Source organism: Danio aesculapii, chromosome 24, assembly GCF_903798145.1.
Source record: "Danio aesculapii chromosome 24, fDanAes4.1, whole genome shotgun sequence".
NCBI lineage: Eukaryota > Metazoa > Chordata > Actinopteri > Cypriniformes > Danionidae > Danio > Danio aesculapii.
In genome coordinates this window covers 21229570-21254064 of record NC_079458.1, presented here as the reverse complement: position 1 = coordinate 21254064, position 24495 = coordinate 21229570, and the positions used below count along the sequence as shown (strand labels likewise).

Below are 24495 nucleotides of genomic sequence, written 5' to 3'. Positions count from 1 at the left end.
TTTCCTCCGGGTGCTCCAGTTTCCCCCACAAGTCCAAAGACATGTGAAATGGGAATGCTAAAATTGACCGTAGGGTATGTGAGTGTGTATGAATGTGTCCCAGTGATGCGTTGCTGGAGATTTACTCTGATGAAATCATCTGAATCATTGAGATGTTGAATTGAGAAACTAACTCTAAACAGATCATTTGTACTTCATAAAATGCTTTTTGTTACTTAAGGCCACCCGGCGCAATAAGGCACAAGATGTGTTTGGCATGATTTGTTGCTATTTTCAGACCAGCGCAACTGTAATTTTCACTTTTTGCACCACGTTATTATAATAGCAAATCCATTTGCGCCACTTTGTGGACTCATGGGCGCGCTGGTCTATAAAGGAGGTGTGTTAAGGCGCATTACTGTCGCATTGATATTCTGAGGAAATGAAATAGACCGCGCCATTGACCAACTAAAAGCAGGTTTAAAGTCCAGTGCAGTGCGTGACAGTTATGCAGGACCAAAATGCTTACACATTACTTGATACACACAGAATGTTGTCATGGATTGGTCAGGCTCTCACGACCCCCACTCACGAAGATCACCATCACCTGACTTCTAATGAGCACACAGCTGCATCACATTCACGAGCACCAGATAAAAGCACAGCACTCCAGTCGCTCATTGTCCGGGCTCGTCTCGACGAAAGCGGACAACTGAGCGACCACTCAGCGTAGTCATCCTCAGCTAAAACAAACGATTTACTTACCTGTTCTCTTTGTATTCCTCCTAGTCTTCCTGGTCCTCCCGAATCGTCCTGTCTTCCAGTCCTTCCAAGTCTGTGTCATCCTCTGTCAGCTGTATCTGGTGTGTGCTGTCCATCCTCGTGTATTCCTGTTACCCAGCCACGGAGGAAAAGACCCCAACATCATTCCTGATCCTCCTGGCTATCCTTCATGTGCTCCTTGTTGTCATTTAATAAACACCCTAACGTTTCCTTACCTCTGTCTCCTGTCCGCTTCATAACAGAAGCCCGGACCCATAACGACGACAACATGAGCACCCCCGATCACCTTCAGGAGCTGGTGGACCAGTTGAAGCGGATTCTACAGCCACCAGCTCCACTTTCCAACGCACCACCAGCACCGAGCACTTCCGCCTCCACAGTTTCTTCTTCGGCCCTTCCTTCCAGTCCCATGGCCCGACCAGCGCCCTACTCAGGCGGAGCGGGGGAGTGCAATGGTTTTCTGTTACAATGTTCCCTCATATTCGAAATGCAACCTTCTCTATATCCCACAGATAAGTCGAAGATCGCCTACATCGTATCTCTACTCTCTGGACCTGCACTTAAATGGGCTGAGACGATCTGGAACCAAGCCGGGCCGGTCATGAATTCCATCACTACCTTCACGGAGTATTTCAAAGAGGTGTTTGGACGTTCTGATGGGGAAGTAGCCGCTGGAGAGCAGCTGTATCATCTAAAGCAAGGTACTCTATCTACACAGGAATATGCTCTCCGGTTTCGCACTCTAGCAGCTGCAAGTGGATGGAATGAGAGATCGTTGTTGACCACGTACCGGCTCGGCTTGGAACCCACTCTCCGAATCCAACTGGCCACATTAGATGATACAATGGGTCTGGAGAGATTCATCCAACATTCTCTCCGATGTTCCGATCGTCTCCGTTCCTATCAACAGGACACCATCACCCCCTCGTCTGCACTCCTCCAATCGCCTGAGTCAACAGCCTCTCCAGAACCAGAACCCATGATAATAGAGTCTGGAAGACTGACATCAGCGGAACGACAGAGGAGGCTGACCCGGGGTCTGTGTCTATACTGCGGTGTCAGTGGACACACCCGTATGGAGTGTCCCCTTCGTCCCATTCGGACTTCAGTGAGTGTATTCAGTACGAATATTGAACAATGTAAACCACTTACTACCACCGTACAAATAACTACTGCCTCTATTTCTCTCCTTGTCACAGCCCTCATCGACTCCGGGTCAGCAGGGAACTTCATCTCCCAATCCCTCTGTCGTCAACTCCACCTCCGTACTGAGGCGTCCTCGCATATATACCAGATACAACCGATAACCCAGTGCACTCGATCTTCGACCCGTATCCATCGACAATGCGAAGACATCCTTCTTCAAGTGGGGTTGTTACATCAAGAGAGGATTCAATTTCTGGTTCTGGAGGGTGCAAATATGGACATCATTCTAGGGCGCCCGTGGCTGGTGAAGCACGATCCCATCATCTCTTGGGGCACAGGAGAGATAAAGAAATGGGGATCTGGATGTACACCTGCCTGTTTTCCAAATCTCCCTCTTCAAGGTCGGAACCCCATTTCTTTGTTTGCAACATCGGTCGAGAGCCCTCCTGAGAAGCAGTCTATCCACATTCCTAAGGAGTACAGCTCCTTTCATGATGTCTTCTGCCCCAAGAGAGCTTCCCAGCTACCGCCGCATCGGCCATGGGACTGCGCGATCGACCTAGTTCCAGATGCCCAGTTGCCAAGAGGTAGGATCTACCCGCTCTCGCTTCCAGAGAATCAGGCAATGGAAGATTACATAAGGGAGGCTCTGAGTCAGGGGTACATACGTCACTCAAAATCACCAGCCGCCTCAAGCTTCTTCTTTGTGGCCAAGAAGGACGGAGGGCTGCGTCCATGCATCGACTACAGGGTCCTAAATAACGGTACAGTAAAATACCGATATCCCCTTCCTCTGGTACCAGCCGCTTTGGAACAGCTCCGAGAAGCTAAAGTCTTCACTAAATTGGACCTCCGCAGCGCGTATAATCTGATAAGAATACGTGAGGGGGACCAATGGAAGACAGCATTCGTGACCCCTACTGGCCACTATGAATATGAGGTCATGCCTTACGGTCTGGTCAACGCCCCCTCCGTATTCCAAAACTTCATTCATGAAGTCCTCCGGGAGTTTCTTCACCACTGTGTAATAGTGTACATAGATGACATCCTCATTTACTCCCGGAGTGAGGCCGAACATCGCCAACACGTTGCGGAGGTCCTACACACATTGAGAGAACATCACCTCTACCTCAAAGCGGAGAAATGCTCATTCCACCAGAAGTCGATTCATTTCTTGGGATACATCATTGACCAAACCGGTATACGTATGGATGGGAAGAAAATTGAGGCTGTTCTATCCTGGTCAGAACCCACTTCCATTAAGGAGCTCCAGAGGTTTCTTGGGTTTGCTAACTTTTATAGACGGTTTATCAAGGACTACAGCAGGATTACATCACCTCTCACTAATCTCCTCAAGGGTAAACCCAAAGGACTGGAGTGGACCAAAGAAGCAGCCGCAGCCTTCCGCCTTCTTAAGAAGGAGTTCACAAGGGCCCCACTCCTGACTCATCCTGACCCAAATCTTCCTTTCGTGGTGGAAGTGGACGCATCCACCACCGGCGTCGGGGCAGTATTATCTCAACATCATGATACACCGCCCCGACTGCATCCCTGTGCCTATTTCTCTCGGAAGTTGAGCCCGGCGGAGCAGAATTACAGCATAGGAGACAGGGAGCTTCTAGCAATCAAGCTAGCCTTGGAGGAGTGGCGTCACTGGTTGGAGGGAGCCAAACATCCGTTCCAGGTGATCACAGATCACAAAAACCTCCAATACATCAAAGAGGCCAAGAGACTATGTCCACGTCAAGCCAGATGGTCACTTTTCTTCTCACGTTTTGATTTCTCCATTTCCTATCGTCCAGGACCCAAGAATCTAAGAGCAGACGCTCTCTCTCGTTTACACGAGCATCACGATCATGAAGAACTCCCAACGAAGATTCTTCCCGAACACATCTCCATTTGTCCGATCACCTGGAACGCTCCTCCAGTCGTTGCCACTCCGGAAGCCCCTGCTCCGCCGGGATGCCCTCCTCATCGGCAGTTCATACCACCTGAACACCGGGTAGATCTGATCCACTCCTTACATACCTCGCTAGGCACTGGACATCCAGGGATCAACAATACTCTCTCGCTAGTATCCCAACGATTCTGGTGGCCAAACATGGCAAGGGATGTGAGGCAATATGTTCAGGGCTGTAAGGACTGTGCCCAATCCAAGAGCCCACGTCATCTACCCGCTGGAAAGCTCCATCCCTTGCCGATTCCGAACCGTCCCTGGTCACACCTAGGAGTGGACTTTATCACTGACCTCCCTTCGTCAGAAGGTAATACCTGTATTCTAGTCATAGTAGATAGATTCTCAAAGTTTGTCAAACTAATCCCTCTGAAAGGTCTTCCCACAGCCTTTGAAACTGCCGACAATATCTTTAATCAAGTCTTCAGGTCATTTGGTATTCCAGAAGATATTGTGTCGGACAGAGGTCCACAGTTCATCTCACGTCTATGGAAAGCCTTCTTCAAGCTCCTAGGTGTGGCCGTCAGCCTCTCTTCTGGATATCATCCCCAAACCAACGGGCAGACAGAGAGGAAGATTCAGGAGGTGGGACGGTTCCTGAGGACCTTCTGCAGTGGTCACCAGAACTCCTGGAGCCAGTATTTGGGCTGGGCAGAATATGCCCAAAATTCACTGCGGCAACCCTCCACCGGACTCACGCCATTCCAGTGCGTCCTGGGCTTCCAACCACCGCTCTTTCCCTGGGATGGCGAACCATCTGATGTCCCCGCAGTGGATCACTGGTTCCGGGAGAGCGAGAGAGTCTGGGACGAGGCTCATCAACATCTGCAGAGGGCAGTCCGTCGAAGCAAGGTAACCGCCGATAGGAGAAGGTCTGAAGAACCCAGATACACACCCGGACAAAAGGTGTGGCTATCCACCCGGGACATACGCATGCGACTGCCCTCTCGCAAGTTAAGTCCCCGATTTGTTGGTCCCTTCACCATCGTGGAACAGGTTAACCCCGTCACCTACAAACTACAATTACCCTCTCACTACCGTATTCACCCTACATTCCACGTATCACTCCTGAAACCCTATCACGATCCTGTTCTTCCCTCCACAGAGCCTGACCACGAAGAGGAACCCCCTCCTCCACTGCTCCTAGAAGAAGGAGCCGTCTACGCAGTGAAGGAGATCTTGCGTTCCCGACGTCGTGGTGGCCAGTTGGAGTACCTGGTGGACTGGGAAGGGTACGGCCCCGAAGAAAGGACATGGGTTCCCAGAGCTGATATTCTCGATCCTAGTCTCATGGTGGAGTTTCATGAGAGCCACCCTGAGTTCCCAGCGCCTAGAGGCAGAGGGAGACCACCACGGCGTCGGAGGTGTCGGCCCTCAGGAGCGGGCCCTGGGGAGGGGGGTACTGTCATGGATTGGTCAGGCTCTCACGACCCCCACTCACGAAGATCACCATCACCTGACTTCTAATGAGCACACAGCTGCATCACATTCACGAGCACCAGATAAAAGCACAGCACTCCAGTCGCTCATTGTCCGGGCTCGTCTCGACGAAAGCGGACAACTGAGCGACCACTCAGCGTAGTCATCCTCAGCTAAAACAAACGATTTACTTACCTGTTCTCTTTGTATTCCTCCTAGTCTTCCTGGTCCTCCCGAATCGTCCTGTCTTCCAGTCCTTCCAAGTCTGTGTCATCCTCTGTCAGCTGTATCTGGTGTGTGCTGTCCATCCTCGTGTATTCCTGTTACCCAGCCACGGAGGAAAAGACCCCAACATCATTCCTGATCCTCCTGGCTATCCTTCATGTGCTCCTTGTTGTCATTTAATAAACACCCTAACGTTTCCTTACCTCTGTCTCCTGTCCGCTTCATAACAAATGTACAGCAATTCACAAATATCTTTACATATGAAAAAAATTTAAATATTACAAAAATTATTTTTTTTCTAGATAAATATAAAAACCACTACCTCCATGCCTTCTTTATGTCGAGTTTTTTATTTTTTATTTTACTCATGACAATTTGGATTAGTAAAATGTTATTATTATTAGCATTATTATTTATTATATGCATATTTATATTGTTTCAATAAAAAACAAGTTTAGATTTGTCCACCTGTTGGAGACGTATGCATCACCACATGGGGCATAAGAATAGGACCTGTGTTTGGATACAACTCAGTATTTTGACCATACTTTGTTATTATTGCTCATTTATTTATTGCTGGAAATTAGAACTGAACTTAGAAATAGATTTGAAACAAACCTTTGTGCTTTACAAACAAATTAAATTATTATTAAATACGTAGATTAATAAATGTCTTCAGCGGAGTTCGTACAACACCGTTTCCTTATCCACGAAAGTAAAGGAGTAAAGTAAAGAGAAAAAGTAAAGTAAAAAGAAAATAAAGAGGCAAAATGAAGTAGGCTTGTTTTTTATACTCGTGCAGACGCTGTTTTCTCGCTAGTGAAGTGTTCAGTTTTTCCACTTACAAAGTCCACCATGTAAATAGCAAATGCACATCTGACTCTTAAAGGGAATAAGAGATGAGACTCTGACTGGTTTAATGCACGTTATGCTGAAAACACACCCATAACTCATTAAGAGAATAAGCACAACCATGTTAGACCATGCGCAAGGGTGCAAAGTGTATTTTTCCATCCTTAAAATACCAAAAGTGGATTCGGACATGCCCTTAATGCCTTTGCGCCCTGCGCTTTAGACTTTGCACCTAGATCGTTAAAATATTGTCAGTAGAGTTTGTCTCGCTTCTAGTCCATATATCAATAAATGTCTAAATCAGGCCAAATTTTCTAGACAAGTAAAAATATTGTTTTGTTTTCAGAAATAGTCGAATGTAAGTGGGTTTGTTTTTCCCGTACAAAATAACAAGGTACACAATAAAAGCAATAAAAAGTACTATAATATGATGCTTTAAAACGTACTGAAGTAGAAGTCAATTTGTGAAGATTCATTCATTAATTCATTTTCCTTCAGCTTTGTGCCTAGTTTATCATGGAATGAACCAGAAAAATTGTGAAGATACTTAAAAAATTAACTAACATGCAATTAAGAAGCAAAACCACTTTGCTACCTTTCAGCAGTGCACATAATATAACGTATAGTGCAAGTCTGGTGCATCATCGGTGTAAACAGCCCTTTATTCATCTTGTTTTTGTCCCAAGCTTGTATTTAATATTTATTTATTATGATGAAAAATGTATAAATAAGCAGTCATATGGGTCATTAGTAGGCCCACACTGAATCTGCGCCTACAGAAATCCACAGAAAACGCTATAGATTTTTTAGCCCATGATATACTCCATTTATACTTGCGATTGTAGATATGTATTTATTCCATTTTTATATTAATTTAAGCAGTACTAGAGAATATGATGCAAATGTTAATTTATTTGTGTTCAATACAATACAATTAGTGAACTAAATTTTCTCTGTGTTTTAGTGAATGCATTATATGAGACAGCTAATGTAGGTGTAAGCAAAACAAGGTTCTAAGTGGATCTTTTATGTGATAAAATAATTTTAATATTTAGTAAAAGTTTTTTTTTTTCAAAAACCTTCAGCAGATTCTGTCTGGCTCTGGTCATTTGCAATATTCCCAAAGTCATATGATAGCATAAATTGAAGAAAAGACTGACATTTAAATCTCGATTCACAGATAATCTTCACTTTCGCTGCAGATCTCAAATCTCATTCCCATTTGACAAGATGTCTCACACAGGTTAATATCCAGACTAACATCTCTTTTGAGTCATAGAATGTCCATACAGTATCCCTGTGATCTGTCCCTTTAAAGTTTGACCTGGTTTTCTCGGCAGGGCAAGGAGATTAAAGAGAACAAATTACAGAATGAATCATATCTGAACTTAAAACCTGTTTGAATGGCGTCCAAAATACTTACGAATATTGGTTTGATTCATTTCTCCCGATGTCAGGACAGTTGATCTTCTGCCTCAGTATCCGAATGATACAAATGAACAGGATAAAGTTCATCTGTTGTTGGTGGAAAAACAAAATAACAATAGTTATTTAGTGCAGATTTCAGCGCAGAAAAGATTACTGAAATCACTGAGAGTTCAGTGGTACTAAAGTACAGTGTTTGTTATAACAGAAGTAAGCATGGGTTGACGTCTATTAGCAAAGATACAGAACAAATCTAGCTCCTTCAGACGCTAGCGAGACAGACAACATTAACTCTAAGTAGACGAGATGGACTGTGCTTACTTTCTGACTCGCAAAAACAAACCATAAGAGTGCGGGAAGACGAGAAGTGCTTGAGATTTCCAGTCTAACATTAGCAAATCCCAGACACCATAAATAAATTTGCATAAACATTCGACTGGAGTGACACTTTTTCCTCTCTGTTTCTCTATCCCCATGAATCCCTCAAAAGAAAAGGCAAGAAGGGCTTGTTAGAATGTTTTTCACACCTTTCAGGCTTTATTGATATTTCATGTATAATGTAAATCCCTCTAGGGGTGGCATCGGCTGACACATACGTCAACAGGTTTGTGTGTTACTTAAATCTTAACACTCAGCACTAAGGAAAATCAATACAGTATATGGTGATGAAATAAACAAGCAGCAAAATCCAGCAAAATGACAAAACTCAAAGTAAAATTAATGAGAGAGTGATCGCTGGGAATGACGTCACAATAATTATTAGAAGATAGATCAAAGGTGTGTGTGTGTGTGTGTGTGTGTGTGTGTGTGTGTGTGTGTGTGTGTGTGTGTGTGTGTGTGTGTGTTTATTGTGTAATCTGCAAGCTTGCATTAATTATTTCAGGGGAAATTGTATTGATTATGTGACGCTGGGTTAACACATTTGTGAGACCTGTAGTAAAGATTATTGACTTATAAAGCAATTTGGCTTTTTTTTTTACAGAAAGTGAAAATACAAACACAGACATATTACATAATATTAAAATGACAAATAAAATATCATAGTACAAAATTTCACACAAATAAAATAACATAGCAATACATAAAAAAACATATATATACATATATATATATATATATATATATATATATATATATATATATATATATATATATATATATATATATATATATATATATATATATATATATATATATATATATATATATATATATATATATATTTGTATACATATATACACACACAGTTGAAGTCAGAATTATTAGCCCCCCTGTTTATTTTTTTTTTCCCCAATTTTTGTTTAACGGAGAGATTTTTTCAGCACATTTCTAAACATAATAGTTTTAATAACTCATTTCTAATAACTGATTTCTTTTATCTTTGCCATGTTGACAGTACATAATATTTTACAAGATATTTTTAAAGACACTTCTATACAACCTAAAGTGACATTTAAAGGCTTAACTAGGTTATTAGGTTAACTAGGCAGGTTAGGGTAATTAGGCAAGTTATTGTATAAAGATGGTTTCTTCTGTAGACAGTCAAAAAAAAAAAAAATAGCTTAAAGGGGCTAATAATTTTGACATTAAAATGGCTGCTTTTATTCTAGCCAAAATAAAACAAATAAGACTTTCACCAGAAGAAAAAATATCAGACATACGATTAAAATTTCTTTGCTCTGTTAAACATCATTTGGGAAATATTTAAAGAAGAAAAAAAATTTGAAGGGGGTTAATAATTCTGATTTCAACTATATTTATATATATATATATATATATATATATATATATATATATATATATATATATATATATATATATATATATATATATATATATATATATATATATATATATATATATATATATATTATTAGTTTACTACACACAAAGAGAAATATTTCAAGCTTTCATTTGTTTCAATTTGAATAATTATGGATTAAAGATGAAAAACCCAAATCAAGTAATTTACAAAATTTGAATATTTCATGTGACCAATAAAATAAGGATCTTAAACACATGTTGGCCTTAAAGTGTGTTAATGTACTGTATTATGTCCTCAGTACTTTGCTGGGCCTCGTTTAGCACAAATTGCAGCATCAAGCTGCTGTGGCATGGAGGCGATCAGCCTCAGACACAGTTGAGGTGTTATGGTAGCCCAAGTTGCTTTGATATTGGTTTTTCTAGTAGTTTTTCTTTTTAGCCCAGCACAGACACTTCTAACATTATTTTTGGTTCAAGAGTGGCTTGACACATGGAATTCTACAGCAGTAGCCCATGTCATGCAGACATCTGTATGTGGTGGTTCCTGATGCTCTAATACCAGCCCTCAGTTGCCCTTGCTTGACAATCCTCTCAATCCTCTTTTGCTCTTTATGGAGGGTTCCAATGATGGGTTTTTGCACAACCATCAAGTCAGCAGTCTTCCCCACCCATGCTTCTAAAGCCAACTGAGCCAGATTGAGGCAATTTCAAAGTTTTGCATTAATTAGGGGACTAGATTAAGACACAGGAAGCCTACAATGTTGAACTTTGTCATGATATTCTAATTATGTGAAATACTGGATTTGGGTTTTTCGTCTTTAATCCATAATCATTAAAGTTGAAACAAATGAAGGCTTGAAATATTTCACTTTGTGTGTAGTGAACTAATAAAATAAACAAGTTTCACAGAGCAAGGAAATTTTCACAGTATGTCTGATAATATTTTTTATTCTGGAGAAAGTATTATTTGTTTTATTTTAGCTAGAATAAAAGCACTTTTTTAATTTTTTAAAACCCATTTTAAGGACAAAATTATTAGCCCCTTTAAGTTATATATTTTTTCCATAGTCTACAGAATAAACATCGTTATACAATAACTTGCCTAATTACCCTAACCTGCCTTGTTAACCTAATTAACTCAGTTAAGCCTTTAAATGTCACTTTAAGCTGTATAGAAGTGGCTTGAAAAATATCTAGTCAAATATTATTTAGATGAGTTGAAAGTTGAATAAAAGATGAGTTATTAAAACTATTATGTTTAGAAATGTGTTGAAAATTAAAAAAAAATTAATAAAAAATAAACAGGGGGGCTAATAATTCAGGGGGGCTAATAATTCGGATTTCATATAATTTAACCAAACACCATTCCTTTAAATGTTTAAACTTGCATAGATTGCATAGCATGGATTGATTGTGTCTTAATGGAGACTGCTGCAATTAGTTCTGCAAAGAACTGACATAATGACAATCCTTTTCTTAGAAGATAATAATTTGCTACTAGACAGTCGTGTAATCATCAACCATGAATGACAGCAAACATAACATGCAAAAGCAGTTTTTTTCTAACCACTTTAATACTGACATGTCAGAAACACTTACCAGAATGGAAGCTAATATTGGGGTTTTGATAATCCACCAAAAAGGATCAGAATTTTCAATAATATCCCAGCATCTACAAAACACCATACAATTGTTCAATATAAATAAGCACACACACACACACAAATATGTATGTAATACATACATCATAGTATTGTAATAAGCAACTAATTATTTATGTGTATTGGTCCCTATAGTAAAATGCTACTGATTTTTGCTTCTCTCTTTCTCTCTTGACTTTAAATACGAAGTGTTCTTGCATTTGTCTTACCCAACATCATTGAAGTAAGCCTTGGCAAAGCTCCAGGCCATGATGAAAACAGTCGGGCCTCCTGCAGCAAGGTGAAATGAGAAAGTATTACCGTTACTTTGACACATGGACATAATCGAAGGTTAATGGCAGGTTAATAAAGAAACAAATGCATGTACCCCAACCGATGAGGATATAGCACCAGAAGTACTTCCTCTCAGAAAAGAAGGAGACGGCGAGAAGAGCATGAATGTACAGACCTTCCACCAGCAGCCAGAAGAAACTGGCCATAATGCAGTACTGGAAAAACACAATCACAGCTTTGCAACCAACCTGGAATTCAAAGAAAGATGAAATTAAATTGTGCTTGAAGAAGTCATTCACAGACTTAAGTGCTCATCTTCTGGGGGAGCAGGAGCATCCTGACATTTACCACAATCATTTGTCACAACAGATTGACAAATGTCTTTTGTTGTGGTGCGACTGATGTTTACACAAATGTCTTCCACAAAGATTAACTTTTTTTTTTAAATTTTGACAAAATAATAATCATTCCAAATATCTCAGAAGCTGTTTCCACTTGTATTAACATGCATGCTTGGTGATTTCATCAAAAGTGGATAACTGAAATGCATAAAAGAATTAAACGGATAATTCACCCAAAAAAGTCATCATTTTAAGTGTTTACAAACCATTATAAGTGTCTATTTTTTCCTCTTGAACACAAAAGAATATATTTTGAAGAATGTTTGAAACCTGTACTCAGTGACTTCAATGGAAGGGAAAAAAAATACATGGAATGTCAATCGCTACCGGGTTGCAGATGTCTAAAATATTTTTTGTGTATTTTCTTGAAGTGGTCGAAAGTAGACAAACTCAAAACATTTTAGACTTTGTAAAGTAAACATCTGTGTAAATGGGGCCTCCTATAACAAATCAACCATTCATTCAATAGTTTACAATTGAATAATCTTCTACATTATATTTTAAGTATATTACCAAACATAGTGGGCAAATAAAATATCGTTTATCTTTTGTTAACTTTTTTATTTCTTTATTTATTATTGCGCACAGAGCATTTCATTAGAAGGTTTGGTTTCAATTACTTGCAAAGCAACATTTAGGGCTAAATGAGCTCTATGTGCATTGTAGCTGCACTGTCATTCAGTGTTCTTTATAACTCAACAATGTCAAAGGGGAGCAGAAACTGTTGAGCATAATTCACAGCAACTGCAGGACCACAGTGCAACAAATCACCAGCAGATACAACAGTGGTGACAGAGTAATGAGCACACAGTTCATTACAAACCCGTACAGTATATAGACGATGACCCCACCGGGAGCTCATGGTAACCATACATCATTGCCAACAATGCATTAAATAAGCATAATATTACTAAGATTGGACCATTGATGATTGAAAGAACGCAGCCTGTTCTGAAAAATCAAGATCCACTGTGCATAACATTAAATTCAGAGAGAATATTGACATTATCTAATACCAAAAACCAGACCTATTGCCAGCTCAGTAAATTTAAGAATAAAGAGTGTGAGCCAAAGTTGGTTCAATTGGTTATTATATGGGTGGTCATAATGTTACGCCTTAGTGTATTTTTAAATACAGTATATTATGCACAGAGCAGAATTCCAGTTTGTATAAATTAAATTCAATGATTATAAAAGCAGACATACAAACATAGACACTGAAATGTTTTGGCTTCACTTGATAAACAGTAGCAAATGTGGAAAAGCATTAGTGGGAATCTTAATGATACTGTATATAAATGTCAAGATTTCTGCTCATTCTCCACAAAAAAATGTGTAGAAAAAATGACTCCAATATTACGACCAATCACTGCTAATCATAAACAACCCATATGACAATTATGGTGACTGAGCCGAAAGATATAATTTAAACTAGCCATTAAAATGATTAGTGCTTGTTACTTCATAATGACATTGCATCTGTTTATATAATTTGAAGCATGAATGCATTAACTTCAAATTGAAAACAAATGAATTTGCCACATAATTTTCTAATTTACATATATTAAAATATATTAAATTATATTGTGTGCATTTAGTTCACAATAAACAAGAAGTTATGTTTTATGATTTAGTAAAAACTTTCATACAGTGTGATTTGCAATTTCTCACATTACCAACCACAATCACTGTAGGTAATTATGTGTTTGTCAAGTATTGCCAAGCTACTGCAGTATCCGGTTCCAGATTAGCACGGGTAATAGGCTTTGATGAAGCCGGTTTTATTTGGGTGAGCAGTGGGAGGCAGAGAGGAGTTCGTGAAGGGAGGACAGTCAGACTCCACAGGAGGACTATAAACAAATAACACACTGCAATGAAGGCAGACAGGAGGGTGTAAGGCGAAAAAGGAAAAGCAGAGCAAAGATACAGCATTGCCTGAAAATGCCATGTCCTTTTGCTGGAGAGCAGAATGAATTAATAATGACTCTTAACTTCCGATTGTTCAATATAAACAAAAGGATCATGCTGAGACCTTTAGATGTGCAGTTAATGAGCTATGATGCTCATATCACTGAAAATATAAAAAACTAGCGATTCCTAGGATGGTTGACTAGTGCCAGAAGTATGAAAGTGTTTTCATAAAAAGTATGAAATATGTCATAAAAAGTTTGAGGTCAGTAAGACTTTTTTAAAGAGTTTATTCAGCAGGGATGCATGAAATAGCCTTTTTTGAAAATTACGTTTCAATCAGTGTTTTGAATGTAGCTGTTTGTGAATGTAAAAGGTTTGCAAAGTTTTAAAGATTAAAGTGAACAATAAATAGTTATTGTTTAACAAAAGAAAAACATAATCTGAACTACTGAAATAAGCCAGTAATTACAGCATCATTTCTGTGAACTGATCTACATAGATCTATAACACACAAATGAAGTTATAAAAGGCAGTATTAGTCACAGTAGCATTCGATCAATTGATTTGTTCAAAATAGCTGATTCATTCAATTTATATATAAATAAGGTAACTGAAAGTGAATGCATGATAGATCGGTGAAACCCTGAATTCATTCAGCAACAGATCACCACTGCTTTACTTGGAGACGAATGGACTTGGCGTGTCTATAAAACACTGTGTTATCATTAATAATTCTATTGTTTTCCATTACTGCAAAGAGCTACATATTTGACACCAGCATATTTGAGATTAACACCTTGTATGTAACATTAAATATGTAGGCCAATGAATGTCTTCAGCGGAGTGCATACAACACAGTTTCTTTATCCACGAAAGTAAAGGAGTAAAGTAAAGAGTAAAAGTAAAGTCAAGAGAAAGTAAAGAGGCAGAATGGAGGAGGCTCATTTTTATACTCATGCGAATGGTTTGTTTTCTTGTTAGTGAAGTGTTCCGTTTTTCCACTTACAAAGTCTACCATGTATAAAGCAAATGTGGAAAAGGGAATGGGAGATGAGATGCTGATTGGTTTATTGCACGTTATGCTCAAAACACACCCATAACTCATTAAGAGAACAAGCACAACCCTGTTAGACCATGCGCCAGGGTGCAAAGCATAATTTTCATCCTTTAAACAGCAAGTGGGTTCGGACACACCCTTAATGCTTTTGTACCCCGCACTTTAGACTTTGCACCTAGATCGTTAAAATAGAGCCCTGTATGTTTGTTAAAGTGCATTTTTGTGGTTTCATAAAAATGTAGGCTGAAGCATGTATTTCCAATTAAACTGTGATTAAGCATCTGAAGACTATGCACTAGTAGCTAATGAATATGATTTAGTAATTTATGGAATAGAAATTAAGTACAAGTAGCAGGAAATTATATACTAATCCAATTCATAAATTAAAGGTTAAAATGGCTAGCCATAGACCAAGTGTGAAAGTATACTCACATGGTGGGCCGTAATTCCTAAAGATTGACAAGTGAAGTTCAGACCCCAGCTCAATTTTTAAAATATGTATTTGTGTTGACAGCATTAAAACTTTCAGCCTTTCTAAAAATACTCCTTTGAGCTCCATGATCCAAGCATCAAGGAAAGCTTCACGCATCTTAAACTGGGTGAGAGTTTATGCCTCATGGGCAGGAGAAAAGAATTGGCTGGATGAAGCAATCGACAGTTTAGACAGCAGCAGCTTCTGAATGATGCTTTCTGCTTTCGGCCGTGTAAAATGAGGCAGCACGCGATGAATGGATGCAGCTCATAGTTCTAATGCGCACAAATCATCCCAAATTACTCTGAGAGCCACAGCCTCTTGCTCAGGGCCTGCACTCCTGAAATAGACAGAAAGCTTTCGCTGCGGGCTCGACCTCGCAAATGGCTAACAAACACCTTCTGCTGAGCCCAGCCTCTCAACAGCCTTTTATCATCCATTTATTATGTATCATTCATAAAAACGCTGCAATTAATTCCTTTTGTAATGCTGTTTCTGAAAATCAGTCATTCTGCTTTTCCCCATGGGCTACTGTTATTAAAATGTGAGAATAACGTTAATAAGGCAGCTTGACACAAAACCTAGCTGTGAAAATTCACAGATTCAACAGTAGATTAGTAACATTTTAAATGCAGATGACGTCTTTATTACAGAATGATGTTAGATTAGCTATTTACTAGTTCTTTATATGATTGTAAGTAGCGTAATCTGTAGAATAAAAGTAGACATGGGTTTCCATCTTTAAGAAATAGCTAAAGGGAAAAATGAAACTATCTATTTACTCACATTCAGGGGGTCTTTTATACTTCTATGTATCTTTCGTTGAACACAAAACAAGACATTCTGTTGGAAGAATGTTTGAATCCAGCAGCCACTGACATAGTAGGAACAAATAAAACTATAGAAGTCAATGGCTGCTTTTTCCATATTTTCCTTTGTGTTCAACAGAAGAAAGAAAGTACAGGGTGAGTAAATGATCACAGAATTTCATTTTTGGTCAAACTATCCTTTTAACCTACTGTAGTAGAGACAGTGTTCAGCATATATAAGCGCACCCCTCACAAATCTTTTAAATTCATATTTATAATAGGAAGCTATACATTATATTTGTGCATATACATTAGATTAGTCAGTACTGAAGGCAAATCTGGAGCTTATCTAACAAGATAAGTTACGATAACCATCCAAAAACTAGTACACTCAAATTTATGTTGTAGAAAAATATTAAATACAAATTTTAAAAGGAAGAAAAATCAAGAGAAGCAAAAAAATTTTTTTTGTTGATATTTATTGCTATATTTTGCTTGAATTTAATTGTATTATCCTTCAATTAAATATGTTTGGTGACTAAAATATGATTTTAATAAATATATCTGTTTAATAAATCTGTTTTGTTTAAATGCACCAAAATACATTGCCTATATTCACTGAGAAATGGATACAAATATTCATTTTCAAAATGGGGTGCACTTAATTATGCTGACCACTGTAGCTGTAAAATTGACAAATCAAGAATTTTTACATAGCTGGAAACTGCATTTTGCAATTTGGGTAAAAAAAACTAGTACTCTCTTGGTTTGGCACTGCTGTGGCACTGCAATTAATTTTTTTTGCCAAGTTCTCCTGTATTTTATACAGTGTTATATTTTATGTTGGGCGACACAGTGGCTCAGTGGTTAGCACTGTCGCCTCACAGCAATACGGTTGCTGATTCAAGTCCTGGCTGGGCCAGTTGGTATTTCTGTGAGGAGTTTGCATGTTTTCCCAATATTTGTGTGGGTTTCCTCCGGGTGCTCCGGTTTCCCCCACTGTCTAAAGACATGCACCATAGGTGAACTGAATAAACTAAATTGGTCGTAGTGTATGAGTGCGTGTATGAATATGACAATGTATTGGTGTTTCCCAGTACTGGGTTGTGGCTGGAAGGGTATCTGCTGCACAAAAGATATGCTGGAATAGTTGGCGGTTCATTCCACTGTGGCGACCCCTAAATAAGGAACTAAGTCAAAAGAAAAAATAAACGAATGAATATTTTATGTTTATATATGTTGTATATCAATGTCTACAATATATTTGTGACTCATGATATGACTCCCATAATATTTGTGAATATATTGTTCAGTTAATGTGATTATATCTATCGATTGTGATTTCAAAACTCACAATGTGATTTTTATTCATTCATTCATTTTCTTTTCGGCTTAGTCCCTTTATTAATCTGGGGTCGCCACAGCAGAGTGAACTGCTAACTTATTCAGCATATATTTTACGCTGTGGATGCCCTTCCAGCTGCAACCCATCACTGGGAAACACCCATACACCTTCATTCACACACATACACAAATTACCAATTACCCAATTCACCAATACAGCATGTCTTTAGACTGTGGGGGAAACCGGAACACCCGGAGGAAACCCACGCAAATGCGAGGTGGACATGCAAACTCCACACAGAAATGCCAACTGACCCAGCCGAGGCTTAAACCAGCGATCTTCTTGCTGTGAGGCAACAGCACTACCCACTGCGCCTGCATGATTTTGTATGACCTAATTATGACTTTGTTTCACATAATTGTGACGATCTCAAAAAAATATGATTTTAGATTGCATTTATTTTACATATTGTAAATATCTTATGACTTTAAATATAACTTTAATACCTCACAAATTTCATAATCAACAATGTGACTTTTTGGCCCAATCCCAGTTCTACCCCTTAGCCCTTTCCCTTACCCCTACCCCTTCCGCATTCCCATGAAAGGGTATGGGTGTCACAATTCTCTTTAGCTTGAAGGCGTAAGGCTAAAGGGAAGAGGTAGATAGCTCTTTGAATGAAGACCACTGGAAGTAAAGAGATCCACAAATTAGTATTTTTTGTCATTATTACGAACTTTTACAACAAACAAGCACATGTTTTAATATATTTATAACCGTGTTCGTGTTTTACCGTCATGCTTTTAAAAAAACCCACTAAAATAAAAAAAAACTACTTTTCACGATCTATAATCCATTATAATAATAACTCCTGTACAGCAGTCCCACAACATTCTGTCACTCGATGACACTCAAATACCCTGTCAGAAAAGTCTAGTGGCTGGGAATGACCTTTTTACAGTGTCTGATATGTTAATGTTGTTTTTGGTTTGTTTACATATATGAATATGGCCACTGTGTAAATGCACAGTATAGTTACAATCTTATTGCCACATTTGATCGTTATGATAACATAATATAATATATGCCTTCAGTGATTTCCTGAAGATAAATACCAAAAGATAACACAACTGGAATAACTACAGCAGTCGCGATTGTCTGATCTCGTATGAAGCAAGAGATCGCAATGACATATGATGACGTGTGCAGGTGCTGTATGCTGTCCCAATTCTTACAGGTAAATTATGAAGCCCTTCCCCTTCACACTCGGTTTTAAGGGCCAAGGGGAAGGGGTAGGGGTACAAAAATAGAATTGGGATTGGGCCTTTATCTTTCACTCAACCTTAATTCTACTTTATTTATCTGTTATTTTCTATCACAATGTGACTTTTTTACTGTAAACCTCATTTTCTAATCTGTGGTAGAAACAGCTTCTGCAGACATTTTCAGTTGACATCTGTGTCACAGAATAAAAAAGTCTCAGCCTTGAGTGACATGACTTTTCAGCAAAGAACCGGTGAACAGAGTGGCTTGATTGGAATGTCCACATTTAGACGTGTTCATCTTTTCTGTTGCAGCAAGATTATTTCAAATCCATACAATAACTAGAAATGATAATTTTCAAACACACAATCATCATCTTTCCAGAATTGCCTGTGTTTAAAATCCAATTGCTTTTAAACATGGTAAAATGCACCGTTTGAAAGTGCAATGCATTTCTGAAGATCTCAACGATGACCTTGATCTATTGCGTATCCCTCCACAAAGTGAAGACACTGAGAGACACCAGATCTGAAAGCCAGACACGTGTTACTGCACTACACTTCACTTTAGCCCCACACTCAATCCATACACTGCTTTCATTGAGAGCTCTATGCTCTTTTGTCAAGTTCAGTCAATAGTCATCTCAGCAGCTGAATCATCTCAGTAAACGTCCTTCACTATTCCAGCAGTCAGCGGATGATGACTGCTATGACCCTGCTAAACACTGCCAAACATTTGTTTCTCCTTTTAATACTGTCGAATATTCAACTATAAAAACATCAAGTATTGGCCTAATGCAAGTCTAGACACCTAAAAACCAGCATAGATTTACTGTTTTACTTGCATGGTCTAATTTAAAGGGCACCGAGTTTACCCCTTTTTAAGATTTAATATTAATATTATGGTTCTTCTGAGTGTGCCAGTTTAGGTTCAATTCAAAAAACAATTCAGATTTCTATTATAATGTGTTTAAAAGTGTCATTTTGGAGGCGTGTACACAGGTCGCTGTTTTAGGGGCGTGTTGCTTCACATGAAAATTAGTTTCGACTTCCCGCCCAACGTAACAAGGCGGCGGAGCCAAGAGGTCCCCTGCTCTGTGTGTGGCAACAGACAGATAGACAGAGAGAAGCGACATGAGTGAGAGGACCAGCATTCAGCCGTACATGTACGACTCAGACACAGACCAAGCAGAGAGTACAAAATCATTTGTGTCTTTGTATAGTTTTACAGCCATCTTTGGGCTACTTTAAAGTTCCAAGCTTGTACACCGAGACTAATAACCATGCACACTGAATTAACTTTGACTAAGACACCGGATGCGCCGCTCAGAGTTGCGACACGGTACACCAGACACGCACATCCGCATGTTATTTAAAAAGAAACCATTCAGATGGCGCTCTGTGGCGCGGCAGAAATATGAAGTGTCCTGAGTGGTGGCTGGGCGCCATGGACAGCCACCGACTTGAAGCGCCGCTGTGTGTACCCTGATAGAAACCAATGTTTAGAATTCTAAAATGCATGGCGATGCGTGGCGCGACGCTGAGCGTCGCCGAGCGGCGCTTCTGGTGGGCGACCTGCAGGCAAGTTCGTTATTTTATTTCCAATGGAGGGACGCGTGCGTGAGGCAATGCGCTCGCACGTTCCAGCTGCACCTAGTTAAGATCACAGGGAGCTTCTGTGACCGCGAGAAATGCAAACGGCTGAAGTTTACATTTGCAGCCAGCATGCATAGGACTTCAACATAACGTCAGATTGACGTTGTACCCCAACGTTGTTTAGAAATGAAAACTTGGTTGATGTCAATACCCATCAGGCCAACTTTAATGTCCAACATTCAACATAAAATTAACCAAATATCAACATCTAATGAGGTTACAGCTTGACATTGTGTGGACGTTTTCACTATGACAGCTATCAGACATTGGCGTAGCGGTTTTATGAGCACTCTCCCCCCCCCACTGGTTTTACAAGCACTACCACCTACCACCCCCCCTGGTCAATTCAAGATCGTCTTCAACCACCCCCCATACTTTTCAGTTTTACAAGCTCTTCTAGCATCCAAACCCCTACTCTTCATCTGGGGCCTCCATCTATAACCCTTGCAGGGGGGGCAACATATTTTGCGCTAACCCACTAAATATGATGTTGCTTTAATATGTTTGCTTGACATTGGATTTTGGTCTTTTCCAAACTTTTTTTGGACTTTTCAACACAGGCTAAAATCAACCAAATATCAACATCGTTTGACACCGTTATTAGACGTCAAACTTATTTGGTGGGAGTCCAAGTTTGGACAAAATTGTCTGCGATTCTTCCTATTCTAAAGTCATGCAGTGTGAAACTCCCTGTCGCCGATCCATCTTGCAGTGTAAGCACAGCACCGACAGAACGTTACCCCAGATAGTCATGCAGTGTGAAAACATCTGTGATGTGACTACTTTGAAAATCCTACAGTCTGAACTTGGTATTACTTATTTGTTTTAGTTTTGCTAGTTTTGCTTGCATGGTCTAATAATCAACCATCTTTCATGAAGGGTTGCTGGTTAAACTAGTCAAAAAGCTTAGTATTACACAAAGCAGTATACGGTACAATACTGTACGTTTATTAAAAGACGTTGCTAGTAAATGTCACAAAATGTAAGTAGAAAAACCGTGTTAGTATCTTGTGAAATGTGAATAGTTCTGAATAGTTTTGTCTTTGATTTACTACTTTTTTCCAGTCCATCTCTGTCAACACAGCAGTGTAAAACTAGCACAGAGGAAATCCCTTTGGTACCAGTGTAAAAAAATGACCCACAATTCACATCACATCTTGTAATTCGGCAGTGTTGTGAAAGAAAAATCTGTGAAATTGAGTTGGCTTGAGGGGCTGCAACAATAACAGTGAATGCACATGCCATCCAGAATGATTGGAACAAGCAATTTGGCACGTCGGTTCAAACAGAGGTCAGCGACAGCACTTAATTCAGCAGCCAGTGTGAAGTTATGCCCGTGGATGTTTAGCAGCAGACATAACAGTCGAGAGGCCCGTGACACTTCTGTTAATGTAGCGAGCATGAAAAAATGTAAACCTGATCAGCTGGGTATACTGTATTTATGCTGACAACTAACACTGCTTGGTCTGGATGTCATGTTTCGCTAACTGAAACTATTACAGCCTGCGAAACGATAAATGAGAAAATAAATAAACACTTGTGGGTGATTTTATAACTATGGATAGATTTTGGTGTCCAGATTGGATGTTTCTTTTCTTTTTAAAACATTTTCATAATTTGTCACTGACTGACATGGATCACAATATGTTTCAGGCCATATCAATGTAAAAAAAAAAGTTTATGAGGCTGAAAATCATAATTCCTTGTTTGAATTAGTCAGTGTATTTTTTCCATTGTATGATTGTGTAATGAAAATATTTTATTTGACTTTTTGGCAATATTTCCTTGATTTATTTATAAAGCCATAAATAGTAATTTACCTAATTGTACAACATTATCAATATTGGTCACACTTTACAACAAGGTTTTATTACTTCATATTAGTTAACATATTTATTAGCATGGACTATGAACAATACTTGTACAACATATATTAATCATAGTTCACCATTTTATTTTTGTAAAGTGTTACCATAACTTTAATCTAAAAAAAAATCTGTGTTAATTAATCTTGTGTCCATTCTGTTACCGAACCATACTTAGTCTTTAAACTAGTGAAATTAGCCTCCACAATTCTGTAAGATGCTAAAAAATAATGTCACTCCCCATCACTGAAAAAAATTTAAACTGAAAGATATTTGTGCCCCTGTTACAAAGTCTTTACACTAAGAGTTGCTTAGTTAAACATCAAAACTGTTAATTCAACGCAATCATAATCAAGGAACACAAAATTGATCAGTACTGAGTTGATTGGGTTGTTTAATAACATAATTTATTGTTTAATCATAATTTAATTAGTGCAGTGTACAATTGATTACATTTTTGGAAACACTTTATTTTAATGGTCCATTTGAGTATTAGTGGACTGTCTGTTTAATATCTGCTGATACTGCTTTTTCACAGGCATTTAACTGACTATAAGAAACTTTGCAAGTACATGTCAACTGACACTAACCCTAACTCTAACCCCAACCCTAACCCCAACCTAATAGTCTACTTATAATCTAACAAGAATTAGTTGGCATGTAGATGCAATGTAACTTAAACAAACAAACCATCAAAATATAGTGTGGCCATTTTTTTTGTTACAAAGTTAAAAATGTTTATTTCAGTTAATTTCAGGCTTGGTACAGTAGTTGACAAATAGTACCAAAATTGATTGATTGATCACTGATTTGTAACCTTGGACCACAAAACCAGTCATAAGGGTACATTTTTTGAAAAAGAGATTTTTACACCATATACATCATCTGAAATTTCTATTTTAAGATTTCTATTGAGGTATGGTTTGTTAGAATTGGCCATTATTGTCTGATATACAGTTGCAATCACAATTATTAGCCCCCCTGAATTATTAGTCCCCCTGTATATTTTTTCCCCAATTTCTGTTTAACGGAGAGAAGATTTTGTCAACACATTTGATGACCTTAAAATGTTTTTTAATAATTAAAAACTGCTTTTATTGTAGCCAAAATAAAACAAATAAGACTTTTTCCAGAAGAAAAAATATTATCAGAAGGAGCGTAGCGACATTTTAAAAGTGTGTGTGTGTGTGTGTGTGGGAGGGGGGGTCTGCATGAGATCATACATTCATATAATTATTATTTACCTGTTTCTAAATGGTCTGTCTCTAAATGTGAGGTATCCCCCCATCCCCCCCGGTTACTATGCCCCTGATTATCAGACATACTGTGAAAATGTCCTTGCTCTGTTAAACATCATTTAAAAAAGAAAAAAAAAATTCAAATGGCCTTTAATAATTATGATTGATGAATATTTGAAAATCTAGAATCTAAGGGTTCAAAGTATCCACATGTTGAGAAAATCGCCTTTAAAGTTGTCCAAATAAAGTTTTTAGGAATGCATATTTGTAGTTAGATTATTTAGACAAAATTATGTTTTGATATATTTATGTTAATTAGTGCAAATAAACTAAATATCTCAAAAATAGAACATGATCTTTACCTAATTCTCAAATTATTTTATGGTGTAAAAAGAAAATTGATCGTTTGGACTTTTAATTATTAAAACAATTATTAACCTTTTTTGAATGCAACATGCATGTCCAATTATTGAATCAACCTTAATCAATACTGAACTTACAGAACCAGTAGAGCAGTTGTCAGACTCCTGGACAACATCGTACAGCACTGCATCTTTGACAAAAACCGCGATGGCTTTCAGAATGAAGGACACGAACAGGTGCATGTGGATGTAGTTGCGAGTGCAGTGGAGTTTCCTGAGGGAAAACAAGAAATACAATCAGCCACACTCACGGACTGAATCTAAAATATGTTAAGCCTGATTGAGAAATCCCTTGCCCCCTAATTACACCCCGTCCTTGGAACTAACAACGGAAAAAATGAGAGCTAATTACACTACAAATGAAATCCTAATTGAGCTTTCTGGTGTGTCAAAGGGGTTTGTTAAACAGATAATTTTGTTGCCATTTTACAGGCATGTTTCTACTTACGGTAAACAAGGGAATTTTTTTAATTCAAGGTAGCTGCTCAATTAATGTGCAACGTGCTTATTATATGTGATCAAGCTATGGCTGGGAATCAAAATAATGACCACACTGCATCAGCTCTGTGAAAATAA

The 24495-nt window shown here is 38.6% G+C and overlaps 1 protein-coding gene across 1 annotated transcript in view; it reads right to left on the bottom strand.

The window, feature by feature from the left end:
• Nucleotides 1-24495, bottom strand: part of vipr1b (vasoactive intestinal peptide receptor 1b) — an 83734-nt gene that overhangs the window by 7860 nt on the left and 51379 nt on the right. Inside the window, exons 6-10 of the mRNA XM_056450344.1 lie at nucleotides 23998-24133; nucleotides 11576-11729; nucleotides 11418-11478; nucleotides 11147-11219; nucleotides 7782-7873 (exon numbers count right to left, since the gene is read on the bottom strand). Coding sequence (XP_056306319.1) covers nucleotides 7782-7873; nucleotides 11147-11219; nucleotides 11418-11478; nucleotides 11576-11729; nucleotides 23998-24133 — 516 coding nt within the window. The remainder of the gene's footprint in view (nucleotides 1-7781; nucleotides 7874-11146; nucleotides 11220-11417; nucleotides 11479-11575; nucleotides 11730-23997; nucleotides 24134-24495) is intronic.